The 14153-nt window shown below is 33.9% G+C and overlaps 1 protein-coding gene across 4 annotated transcripts in view; it reads right to left on the bottom strand.

Annotated features, from left to right (window-relative positions):
• ERGIC2 (ERGIC and golgi 2) overlaps window positions 1–14153 on the bottom strand; it is a 60354-nt gene that overhangs the window by 5106 nt on the left and 41095 nt on the right. For all 4 annotated transcript variants that reach the window (XM_032286915.1, XM_032286929.1, XM_032286920.1 and 1 more), the window contains 5 exons: window positions 11687–11788; window positions 10399–10494; window positions 5717–5772; window positions 4754–4852; window positions 637–734 (listed from right to left, as the gene is read on the bottom strand). In XM_032286915.1, coding sequence (XP_032142806.1) covers window positions 637–734; window positions 4754–4852; window positions 5717–5772; window positions 10399–10494; window positions 11687–11788 — 451 coding nt within the window. The remainder of the gene's footprint in view (window positions 1–636; window positions 735–4753; window positions 4853–5716; window positions 5773–10398; window positions 10495–11686; window positions 11789–14153) is intronic.

Here is a 14153-nt window from a genome sequence, read left to right as displayed (position 1 = left end):
TGAATATTCACCATTCGAACAAAAAAATAAGAAAACATAATCCCAAAGTAGATGAGAATTCTATGAAACTGTCCAATTGCAACACTTTGCTCACCATTGTCAGTATCTATTTACAAGATAACACCACCCTGAGGTAGTGGAATATTCTTCATCTCAATCAGATGAATACAAAGCATTAATTTAGGAAAGCAAACCCTCTAAATTTACTATCTAATCCATAATAACCATGTATTCCCAGAGAAGGCAGTACATTTATTAATAAATAACATAGAATTCAAAGAATCTGCTGCCAGATTAGGAACTGCTTATATCAATTTATGAGAAAACATATTACAAAATTAAGACATTAAGAATAAAATAATTAATGTCATCACAGTTTAACAATTTTAAGTCTTAATGCAACAGAAAACATTTCAGATTTTATAACATCTACTTTTATTGCTCTAGAATATATTAAAACTAATTTCTGACATTATTGATTTAAAACAAAATTTGAATTCATTTCAAAACTTTCACAAATTTTTAAATGGGGGAAGACACCAAGTAAAACGCCACCTTATTCTGTAGGCAGGAGACTTTAAAATGCTTTTTTTAAAAAAAACCACCAAATCATTTTAGCAGGTGGACTCAACTTACCCTCTCTGTCACAGAAAACTGATGGGTGTCTGCTGATATTTTATATGTATGTAGTTTTGTTGGCACAACTGTAATAAAATATTGGAACATCTGGTTGTCTAGAATAAAAACAAAACATTTTATCAATTCAGTAGCAACAAAACTACAGCCAAATATATTTTTCTATTAAATACATTTAACCTGAAATTTAGCTGGATGTGGTGCTCACACCTGTAATCTCAGCACTCTGGGAGGCTGAGGAGGGAGGGATTGCTTGAGTCCAGGAGTTTGAGACCAGTCTGGTCAAGAGAGCCAGACCCTATTACTACAAAAAAAAAAAATTAAAAATTAGCTGGGCATAGTGATACATGCCTTTGGGTCCCAGCTACTCAGGAGGCTGAGGTAGGAGGATCACATGAGCCCAGGAAGTCAAGGCTACAGTGAGCCATGATTGTGCTACTGCACTCCAGCCTGGGCAACAGAGCAAGAACCTGTCTCAAAAAAATAAAAAATAAAAACACTTAACTTCAAATTTAATGTTACATACAACTTAATATCTAAGAAAAAAATAAAACATTTTAAAAGAAAAAACCAATGAAAGCAATTTATTTACACTTGGGAAAACAAGTTCTCAATAAGCGTAAGATGGGCAATACAGATGTTTAAAAAGATGCACTAGTGACTTAAATATTCCTTATAATCATTATCATCTGTTTATCAACATGAAAAAGCAGCCTTTTTTTTTTTTTTTTTGAGATAGGGTCTCACTCTGTCGTGGCTGGAGTGCAGTGGCTCAATCACAGCTCACTGCAGCCTCAACTTCCTGGGCTCGGGCAATCCTCCCACCTCAGCCTCCTGCACAGCAACTATGCTGCACAACACCAAGCCCCAGTAATTTTTTTCATTTTTAGTAGAGACAGGGTTTTGCCATGTTGCCCAGGCTGGTCTCAAACTCCTGGGCTCAACTGATCCTCCTGCCTCAGCCTCCCAAAGTGCTGGGATTATAAGTGTGAGCCACTGCGCCCAGCCAGCATTTCTTTACAGTACAGAAACTAAACATAAAATTATAAGAGAATAACCACCACAAGACACATTTTCAGTTTCTGCTAGTATCTTTAGATATACAATAAACCCAAATCAAATTAGCTAGCCTTTGAATAAATAAAAGAAACCAATATTACAGCAGGAAGGTATCTAAAGAAACTACTCAATGATGGCCTGTGGTTACCGTGTAATAAAAAGGACCTTTTTTTTTTTTGAGACGGAGTTTCACTCTGGTTGCTCATTCTGGAGTGCAATGGTACCATCTCGGGTCACCACAACCTGTCTCCCAGTTTCAAGCGATTCTCCTGCCTCAGCCTCCCAAGTAACTGGGATTACAGGCATGTGCGCCATGCCTGGCTAATTTTGTATTTTTACTAGAGACAGGGTTTCTCCATGTTAGTTAGGCTGGTCTCAAACTCTTGACCTCTGGTGATCCATTCGCCTAGGCCACTTAAAGTGCTGAGATTACAGGCCCGTACCCGGCCAAAAGGATCATTTTTATAAAGTCATTAGACATCTGTAGCTTTGACACAAGTTTTAAATACCAGTATATTATCAATTACTAATTAATTGTAAACAATTACCCATTCACATAAAACATGTTAATTCTCTAGGTTTAATTCTAGAAAAATTATAATTAGACACACCTATCCATAGGTTCAACTAGATAAGCAAGTAAATCTTTTTATTTTCTTTCTGTTAGAGATGAAGCATCTCAAGTAGAGGGATGTTAAGAAACAGGCCAAAGTCCAGGTTATTAAGTGGCAGAGTGAGAACTTGAACCCAGGCAATTTTACTTAAGGGGAACATGGTCTTAAATTTAAGCAGAAAAAATTCTCCCAAATTTAAATAGAAGCTTGCACCCCTTTGTACATAAAAGAGTAAAAGCTGCTGGGCGCAGTGGCTCATGCCTGTAATCCCAGCACTTTGGGAGGCCGAGGCAGGCGTATCACAAGTTCAGGAGATCGAGACCATCCTGGCTAACACAGTGAAACCCCATCTCTACTGAAAAAAAAAGATTAGCCAGGTGTGGTGTCGGGAGGCTGAGGCAGGAGAATCGCTTGAACTCAGGAGGTGGAGGTTGCAGTGAGCCGAGATTGAGCCATTGCACTCCAGCCTGGGTGACAAAGTGAGACTGTCTCAAACAAACAAACAAACAAAAAAGAGTAAAAGCTTTGACCTTCCTCTCCACTTCTCTCTCACTCATGGAAGGAATGATTCATCTGCAAAAAGTAATCATGTGTGGCTAAGCCACTCAACTAGATAGTATAGGCATTCTCTCTCTTAAACAGTTCTGTCTTCAAGACATATATATGCACCTCTCTACCATTCAGAAAGTGAGCTATCCCTGCCATTTGTGAAGCTGGCAGGGTAGGAGAAGTATGCAGTTAGGTTATCCAGTTTGTGGAAGCACATATAGGTTGTTTTATTTCCATAAGCTTCATTAATAATAAAGCTGCCTGCAATGCTGTCAAAAAAGATCATTGCTTGGCTCATTTATTTACTTCACTAGAGTTTTTTTTTCAAATACCACAGCCTCTTCCATGCCCTTTCTCATATCACAGGCAATCTCCTTTATTTTCTTCATAGCCATTTGTCCTAACACTTATTATCTAAACATCTAATTCCTTATAGGAATGTGTGCTCTATGAGGGGCTGATACAGTATCTGGTTTATCCAAATTTGCACTGCATTAAAGATATTCATTGCTAAGTAACCTCTGTAATACTTTTGGAGAACATCAGGAAAGGGATAGTTACCTGACATGGCAGATATATAACTTTGACTTTTTTTTATTTGGAAAAAGCAGCCCAATAAAACATATATTATGAAGTAGGAAAGTATACAACCTGCTTTAAAGCTTTGGTGATACTCACCTCACAGCATTTCAGAATATGACTCTAAATACCCCTTAGTTTCTCTGAATTTAGAAAGAAGTATACTTAAAAACAGCTTTTTGAAAATTAACTTGTTTATATTTAGAAAAGTTTCTGTACAAGAATGTGTAGTTCATTTTAGCATCTTGAAACAAAGCATTTGACCAGTATGTTTCGAAATGAGCATCTCTCAGGCAACATGTAATGAATTTCAGTGGAGAATGAACATATGCTTAGATTACAAGATTAGATCATGCTGACTAAAGCTTATAAATCTCAAAGTGTTTCTATCCACACATTTCTAAATTTAGTACACTCAGGTTTCCTGAAGTGAAACATTCCCAATGAACATAAAATATTCATGAATGTAAATCAGTATTCTAAATTCTAAACATCTTTAATATATCTGATTATAACACTGCTAAAAGGTAACGAATATGAATAAATCTAAATAGAATATTAATAAATCTACTTAAACTAATAAAAAACTAAATCCTTAATTAAATTTTACAAAGGATAGAATTCCTACCAGCCAAATAAGCTTCAGAGGTCCTTAAAATGTCCAATAGCTAGAACATGGTATATGACTATTTTAGAGAGAGGCAATCAAAAACCCACAGAAACTATGAGAATAGACAATTTGCTAAAAAACTAAGAAAATATTTCCATGTTTGGATAGACTTGATACTTTAAATGGAGCAGAAAGCTAAAAAGAACATTTAAAAAAGGTTATCTGTGCTATAATGTACTCCTTCTATGTTAATAACCAACTCATTCCAGAATAACTCTAGGTTTCTGATATTTGTAAAATTCTCCAGAGAGGTTTCTTAAATGATAAATATGATTTTAAAACTGAACCTACACAAAGAAAATTATTCGTCTCAGAATGTTGAACTTTTCTTTTGTTCTTATTCTTTGGTGAATATAAAAAGTGCAGTATGCCCTATGAATGTATTAACCTTTCATCTATTTCTACTGTTTAAATTCTACTCCTTCTGCCTTTTAACTCCTTCAACTTTTAATTTGAATTTCTTTATTCTGTTCTATGGCTCATTTTTGAACATTCAAATCTCATCCACTATTAGGACAAATTCTCTCCACACATCTCATTCACTAACCACTTAAAGATTATCTTTACACAGCAGGTAGGAAGACATTAAAAATATATATTAAGCACAATTTTCTACACCTAAAATCCAACAGTAATTATTACTTACGATCTATAGCAATTTTTTCAGTTCCATCTAAAGGATTAATAATTGCTGGAACAAGCTCTCCAAAAGACAAATGATCTATTCTATGAGAAAAGTTGTAAGCTAAAAGGCAAAAAATAAAAATAGCAGAGAAATGATATTATTCAAAAGTACATGCTACAGGCTGGTTTACATCCTTACCTATTCTCAAATGAAAATGTTTAAAATATGCAGGGATAATAATACAATATTTTAAGCCACCTCACTTTGAGAAAAATAAATTTAAATATACATGAATTAAATGTACAAATTCTGACAAAATGCTGTATCTCAAATTTTATAATTATATACAAATTAACTTCTAGAAAATATTACTATAATAATAAAAGCCAAAAATATCTATCTCCTTTTCCAAATCATCATATAGTAACTGGACTGTATTGTCAGAATTGGAATGATGTCCATGCAGCCAAATAAAATTCATCTTATATATCTTTAATACATACTATTGCTAAATGTGACCAATCTAATTTTTTGTGGAATCCATTACTTGTTTTGTCCTGTACACTTGATCTTAGCCAAAAGGCCGAGAAGCGATTGTTTTGTCCTCTAAAGCAGGCTTTAAAAACGTAAGTCTTATGACAATCATGAATACTTTATACATGTCTATACATCCGTATTTCAATATGCAAATGGAAATAAACTGCAAATATATTCTTTTCATTATCCCCAAAAATTAGCAGAAACATGTACAAAGTTATATAAAGTACACTAGGCTTTCCTCCCTAACCTCAACAACTCTGAGCCATGACCAAATACAAATGCAGATTAAATCAATTTTAAAATTTATTTTTTGCTTTAGATGAATATCTGTCTTCAGAACAGCTCATTTTCAACTACACTGCATCTGCACTTTTAAAAAAGGGTATTAGACGAAGTATTTTCTTCAAGTACATCTTTATTGAAAAAAAGTCAGAAACTACTTACAGTCATGGTTGACTAGTGCTGCCAAATGTGCATGACCGCGAGGATGTGGAATTGCCCTGAAAGGAGAAAAAAAAATTAAAGTAATACCATTTATGCATATAATTAATTAAAATCAGAAAGTGAATCTTCCTTAAGCTATATAATTTTTCTTAGTACAAAATAACATAAGAATGCATTTGGCCTATGATTTAGCAGACACGTCTACTCATTTCAGCAATGCACTAAACTACTTGGGGGTTGGCAAACATTTTTGGTAAAGACCTGGATAGTAAATACTTTAGGGGTTGTGGGCCAAGATGCAAAATCAGTGTATTATGTAGTTACATAATGAGAAAAAGCAATTTTCACAAACTTTTCATTGATATAATAGTAATAACTGAGTGCTTTTTTTTTTTTTTTGTAGTAGAACTGTTTTGCAGGGAGATTACATTTTGTTAAACTGGGATTTAGAATCAGTGTTCCCTGTTTTCAAAACGGACCATAAATCTTTATCTGATAATGATGATCTACAATGAAATTTTAAGTATTTCATCTTTGAAAATATTAATTCATGAGTACAAGTTGAGCATATTCATTGCTTGAAAGACATTTATAGAATTCTAGTGGATTCTTCTCCTCATACTTATTTACCTTTAAAAACATGTCATTATATTGCAGATTAATAACTTCCGATCTAAGTTAAAGCAAAATTTCCTCAATTGTACAGTTAAATGAATTTGAAACATGGAGATTTCCTTTTTATTTGCATCAATGTCTGAAGTTCTGGCACTACACAGTTTGAGGTCATAAAATATATCAAAGTATGAGAATAGAGTCAAGATCCTTGCTTTAACTTCTGACAACCAATGCTATCAAGCCATGAAAAGTAAAAGAAACCACTCAAAATCACTAGTTATTGAAATAATTTTACAATATAAATTTCATAGATAAGCATTAGTTTTAGGCTAAATTCATTAAACATTGTTAAGTCTGCATAAAACTTAAATTTCCAAACATATTCTCTGCTCAAAAATTGTAGCTGATGTAAATTTTCTCATTCAGAAATATTCCAATCTTGGTCCTGAGCTCAAAAAATTTACTGTTAAGCCATCAAACTGCTGTATAGTAGGGCAGGATGGAATATTCAGTTTTTTATTTCCGACAAAAAACCACGGAAATGACAATATTTAGGTCCATAAGGGCAAATAAAGTTTACCATTGGCACACCAGTTTAAAATGCATAATAAATTCAAATATTTTCTGCAAAGTACTACTGATGATACAATGGATAACAATAGGCATTAAACACATTACATTTTCACAAGATTTGAAATGCATCCAAGTAGGCTATTTTCCGCTCCACACACCACTATCAGTTGTAAGACATTTGTAACACATCTTACCAGATTACACTTTAGGTTGCACTGATATTGTATTCTCTCAACTTCTATAAAAATATTCTTGCCTATAGTTTTTGCTGCAAGCAGGCTATTCATAGATTCTAATTCTTCAATCATTTCAAATTCAGCATTGATTCCTCAAATAAACAATAAGCAGGTCTGGTAACATCTGTCCACTCATCAAGAGCTTGGAAATCACTCAAAATCTCCTAGCTTTTTTTTTTTTTTTTTTTTTTTTTTTAGTTTTATTTATTTATTATTTTTTGAGACGGAGTCTTACTCTGTTGTCAGGCTGGTGTGCAGTCATGTGATCTGGGCTCACTGCAACCTGTGCCTCCCGAGTTCAAGTGATTCTCCTGTCTCAGCCTCCAAGTAGCTGAGACAATAGGTGCACGCCACCACGCCCAGGTAATTTTTGTATTTTTAGTAGACAGGGTTTCACCATGTTGGCCAGAATGGTCTTGATCTCTGGACCTTGTGATCCACCCATCTCTGTCTCCCGAAGTGGGGGGATTACAGATGTGACCCACCGCATCCAGCCTCTTGGCTTGTTTTTTAACTGACTATTAGATACTGCTCTCAATTGTCCTCATCTACTGGAATACTTTTCTTGAAGAAGGCTAATCATCTAATTGTCTAAAGCAAATTTGTTTTCTCTGGATTCACTGCTTTAGCTTTTGCAGTCAAACATTGTTTCTTAGATTTATCAATACATGGATGTTGGTAAACAATGAGGTACTTAAAGACCACAGCTTCATTTTCACTTTTTATGATAAAATTCTACAGTTTCTGGATATTTCAATTTAAATTTTCTAATTTTTCTGACCATTGCTTTTTTATAGGTTGGCAATATTGTGATGAATGCTCAATCTGGTACTATCAACATATACTGTACTCTTTTTGGCACAATTAAATAGTGTCATTGCTTAATAAGCAGGATCTTCTGCAGCCAAATTTGATCAAATAATCCATACTCCACTGTTCTTTAAAAATGCAAAATTTGGAGTCCCTATTTTCTTTAACATAGTAATACAATAAATAAATAAAATGTTGCAGTACAAGAATATACATGGCACTTTTAATGCTGTCAACTAATAACTGCATCACTGTAATTGATAGTACACCTAAGTACACAGTAATGAGGGAGTAATATAGTTTCTACCAGAATTACTCAGCTGTGGGATTGTAATACAAAAACAGCCATATATAAACAAACGAGCATGGCTGTATGCCAATAAAACTATTTTTGGACACAAACTTAAATTTCATATATTTCTCATGTATTACATTATTCCCCTTCTGATTTATTTTCAAAAATTTACACATGTAAAAACCGTGGCTCAGCAAGGTGGCTCCCGCCTGTAATCCCAGCACTTTGAGAGCCTAAGACAGGAGGATCACTTGAGATCAGGAGTTTGAGACCAGCCTGGCCAACATGGTGAAACCCTGTCTCTACTAAAAAGACAAAAGTTAGCCAGGCGTGGTGGTGGGCTGCCTGTAATCACAGCTACTCGGGAGGCTGAGGCAGGAAAATTGTTTAAACCCAGAAGGCAGAGGTTGCAGTGAGCCCAGATCACACCACTGCACTCCAGACTGGGCAACACAGCGAGACTCTGTCACAAAAATAAATAAATACATAAAATAAAACAAAATAAAAACATAAAAACCCTTCTTAGCTCATGAACTATACAAAAACAGGTAGTAGGCTGAATCTGGTATATAAGCTGTAGTTTGTCTACCCCTGCAATAAGCCTTTGTTCTGTTATGCACTGTTACATTTCAAATTTAACCTGTTCTTTTAACTTTATACCTCTACAAGTAAGTATTATCCTTCCCTGTTTCTGGTTAAAATAATGAAAAAAATCACCTTGAAGATCTCCTTTACCACAATCCTGCTTTACCTAGTTACCAATTCTAGCAATTAACTAAAAAATTGAAAACAAAAACTCTCAATAAAAGATCCTTCTTTATTTATAACCAATTAACTGTCACCACTGTCAAGTTGCAGAATATGCCCTGGTAGGTCTAAACATTGTTTAATTTGTTCGATATGGTACCTAGCAAAACACCAGGCACTTAAAAAAAAAAAAAAAAAAGCAATACAATCATTAGGAAAACGTATTAACTAACATTTAACACAAAGTATACTAAAACTTTGCTCAATAAAGCATTTCTTTATGCACTGGAATAATTGGCAGTTTGGTCTGGTAAATTCTTCTGTGTTCACAGTGAAGTATATTACCTCAAGCTTATTACTAAAAAGAAAGTCTACTGTCATAAATTATTCCTAGCTCCATTCATATCATCAGTCTAACAGTGTTCCTACTATTATTTTCAAACAAATTCAGGGAAATTTTTCTGAATAAACAAATTACAATACTACACATTGAATATCCCTTATCCAAGATGCTTGGGATCAGAAGTTTCAAATTTTAGATTTTGGAATATGTACATTTTATTTGCCACATAGGCCTCCCTAACCTGAAAATCTGAAATCTGAAACACTCTCAAGCATTTCCTTCGGGTACCATGTTGACAATGCTCAAATTTGGAGTATTTTGAATGCTCCAAATTTGGAGCATTTCAAATGTCAGATTTTCAGATAAGGGATGCTCAACCTATATATTTTACTTGGATGATCTCTCTCACAACCCAGGATATTACTCTGAGAGGAATAGAGAGCTGTTTTAAATAAAACCTCCTTCTTTATTTTGTTAACAGGTATATTCATTTTATGAAATAATAGCATAAGTGAGCATCCTCTTCAAAAAATTAAAAGTTAAAAATCAAATTAAATCACCCTAGTACAGATGACTGTAGTTATCTTAACACTTGTTAAAACTCTGCATAGGGAGGGTGGATACTCAGAATTTACTTATTTCTTTCCTGGGATATTTTCTACTCTATCAGAAAGGAAGCTAGTCTAAGTGATTTTCAGTGGATGAAAAGTTGTTCTGGCGAGTGAAAAGAGGCATTTTGAGTTATCAGAATTATTGGGGAGGGGTTGCTATTGGAATTTACTGGACAACTGCCACAGAAACAAGGCATCCTGCAATGACATTGGTCGTCTCACACAAAAAAGAATCATCCCAAGTTTTGCGTGACTTTCAAATGCTCTAAGAGATATTCGTGTACATGAAAAGCCCATTAGAATAATCTGAGTCTAGAACTTAACTCCATTTAGCTGTACAAAGCACCTGTTGTAGTTTTAATATACACTAAATTTCCCAGAAAACTGAGGGAAGCTTCTATTCTGTCTTGTTTAATATTACAAAGTATTTTCAGTAAGTGAAAACAACATACTTGCCCACTGTTATGTGAAAATTCCCGGCTACTTTATTGACATATAGATGACCATGAATTCTGCATGCATCTGGAGACTGTGATGAATCATCTTCCCTATTAAAACAAGGTATATTATTTAAAGCATATTCAATATAGTTACCATTTTATGATGAGAAAACTGTGTAGAGAAAAAAAAATCTCTAATGATCATTTTTCAGGTAATATTCTAAATGTCAAAAATAGAATAGCAGTTTCCTGAAGTCTAGACATCTATAAAAATTACACATGTATAAAATGGGAAAAAATACTTATTTAATATCTATTAAATTTACATAAATTTAAAAGTCCATGGTTCTTCAACTCTAACCAGAAGACTTAGTTCAGCAACAGAAGAAAGACTAAAGCAAAAAAATTAGTCCAAAAAGATATGCTTTCTTCATTTATATCTGCCACTGTAGTGGAGACAGGGAGGAAGGGTAGAAATATGAAGTAAAGGAAAGGCATGCCACCTAAGTTCAAAGAGGCAATGACATTTTCTTCCTAAGCAAATATAAACTCTTCTGTATTTTAAAATTTAAATTGTTATGTTTATGATTACAGCATTTCCGAATATCCACCAGTCTTTTTTTTTTTTTTGCAATAGAGTCTCACTCTGTAGACCAGGCTGGAATGCAATGGCGCAAACTTGGCTCACTGGAACCTCTGCCTCCTGGATTCAAGCAATTCTCCTGTCTCAGCCTCCCAAGTAGCTGGGACTACAGGTGTGCATCACCACGCCTGGTTAATTTTTTTGTATTTTTAGTAGAGACGGGGTTTTCACCATGTTGATCATGCTGGTCTCGAACTCCTGACCTCAAATGATTCACCTGCCTTGGCCTCCCACAGTGCTGGGATTACAGGCATGAGCCACCATGCCTGGCCTATAATCTTTAAAATAAAAAAATTAAAAAAAATATATATATAGCCTTGAAAAAAAAAGTGAAATAAAACTAAATTTCTAACCAAAGTATATATATCCTCATAATAGTGAAACTAATTTTTCTTAAAACTTAATAGAATTTTATGGGGAGGTATACCACACATAAAAAAGAAAATTAAATGCTAACGAAATAATATACGTGTGATGATACTCATCAAAATCACAGGCTATAAATTTGAGAGCAAAAGTCATCTTTATAGAGTACAGAATGATTCCATTTTCACTTTCTAAGAAAAGTGATTCAGAAAAATAAACCAACACTTTAGTTTTAATTATGTCAAAATAAATTCATAATAAATAGCTGTACATTTAAAATACAGATTTCACCTTGGTGGAAGAGCTGTTGATGCACTTTTAAAAGCACTTTTAAATATCACATCTTGAAGTGAATGCTCTTCTTGTAGCCTACTCTGAATCAGCTGCAGCATCCTAAATAAGACACAAACAATAGTTTAAAACTACGGTAAGGTACATAAAGAGGGCTGACACTTATTCAAAAATGACGATGTTTAGCAGACTTAACTAAACCATACATTTATTATAATAGCATTTCATAATCTAAAATAACATACCAAGTTTTCTTTGGTCATTTCCTTGAAAGCAAGTGAAGCAGGGAGGCTAGAGGTCTAACAGCTGAGCTCCATAAGCCTATAATTGATCCCGGCAGTAAAGGATGTGCAGTCAGAACCACAAAAGTAGGGCTTCTACTCACTTACGTATCTAAATTCATCTTTCATGCATACATGCACAATTACAAAATTCTTATTTTTGTCAAATGTTGAATGAAATATTGTAGATACAAAGAGTAAGACAAATAAGGGGCTACATAACAGACTTGATGGATGTGAAGTGGCACATTACTTAGTAAAAACTCATACTACAAGTATCTAATTTTCATTAAAAAAATTTTTCTCTGTCCAATACTTCTACCATTGAGCCATGTTATCTCCTACAATTTTCAGCAATTACTTTGTGTCATTAGATGTAGTCCTATTTTATCTCTTTTAATTCTATTTCTTTAAATAACTAATATTCGAAGTCATCTGTAGTAAAGTTCAAACTTGGTAAGTACAAAAATTATACACTGTGAGGAGGGAAGAATAAATAGGCAGAGCACAGATAATTTTTAGAGCGGTGAAACCATTCTGTATGGTACTATGATAGATACATATCATTATACATTTGTCAGAACTCACAGAATGTACATTCGACATTAAGAGTGAACCCTAATGTAAACTATGGACCTTGTGGCAACATAGGTTCACTGATTATAACAACTGTATCTAATCTGATGTAGGATGTTGATAATGGTGGAACCTGTAGGGGAGGAGAATATGTGCCTAACTACTCTAATAAAATAAATACCTATATATAACTTGGAAAAAAGTTATAAACATAGGTACTTACAAAAAGAAAGCAAATGTAAATCTCATAATATTTTGCCATTCCACCAAAATGATAAAAATAAGCACTTTCTAGATGTGCAAGTGGAAGATTAAAAACTTATACATCATCTATCTATTAGGAAAATTAGTACAAAAGGCCTATTTAAGATAACAAGTCATATTTATACACGTTATTTTTGCTGGAATAAAATAAATCTTAAATCCAGACATAAAATGTAGAAAATACAAAGGCTCTGTCCAGGGTTTGAAATTTACAGTTAAAGAGAGATTAATTGGAATATTCAATATTTTAAGTATTACAGAAAACCAATTGAAAGAAAATTTAAATCTCTTAGAAAATTCTAGAAGTAAAGAACATTTTGGCATGCACATTATTTAGGAAGATAAATATCTTGGGTATCTACAGGCCATTCAAGAGCCATTCAAGAATGTTTAGAAGCAGAAAATGATAATCCAGGATGATCCAAGAAACCAGATTCCATCTTCAGATTCAGACACTTAAAGACTTAAAATCTTTGGATCCAATGCCAGCAGAAATGGAAATCTTCACCTTTTTTTGTGTGTCTTGTATTTCGAGTTCAATTTTTGATAAATGGCAATGATCAAGGAGTTTGATGGCACGAAACTATACATGTGTGTATATGGATGCATGTATTATGTGTGTGTTTATGAAAAAAATTTTGCCTTCAGTGTGCCAATAAATATCCCAAGCCTATATTCCACACATGAAGGTATGTAGAAAACTACTATGATGGCAAATTTGTATCATCTTAATAGGAAAAACACAATCTCTTCTGCCATTTATTACTAGTTTGGAGCACTGAAAATAATTCTAGATGAAAGAAGAAATCTCACTTTAATATTTCTGGATCAAAGTATTTCATCTGTGGACAGCTTTCTACTAAAAATTCTAAGAGCCCATGGACAGCTAATATGCAGAGCTTTTGTTCACCCACATTCAATTTCAACTTTCACATAAAAACTCCCTCAAGTGGTGAAACTGGAAATTAAAAGAGAAAGAACCTTGGAATATACTTAGGAACTAGGGGAAAAAAAAAAAAAAGGTAAAGAAAAATTATTTTGGAATAATCTTAAACTATATAAAGACTTTGTAAGTGCAAGACATAACCTAGAAAACAAAAAGCAATATATGGGGGTGGGAGACGGAAACACTTATAACAAAGTACTATTTTCTTTTTTTTTTTTTTTGAGACAGAGTTTCGCTCTTGTTACCCAGGCTGGAGTGCAATGGCGCGATCTCGGCTCACCGCAACCTCCGTCTCCTGGGTTCAGGCAATTCTCCTGCCTCAGCCTCCTGAGTAGCTGGGATTACAGGCACGCGCCACCATGCCCAGCTAATTTTTTGTATTTTTAGTAGAGACGGGGCA

The sequence above is a fragment of the Sapajus apella genome, unplaced genomic scaffold, assembly GCF_009761245.1.
Source record: "Sapajus apella isolate SASKATOON/1434 unplaced genomic scaffold, GSC_monkey_1.0 scaffold2, whole genome shotgun sequence".
Taxonomy (NCBI): Eukaryota; Metazoa; Chordata; class Mammalia; order Primates; family Cebidae; genus Sapajus; species Sapajus apella.
The sequence above is the reverse complement of the archived record's forward strand: the minus strand, read 5'-3'. Positions and strand labels throughout refer to the sequence as shown.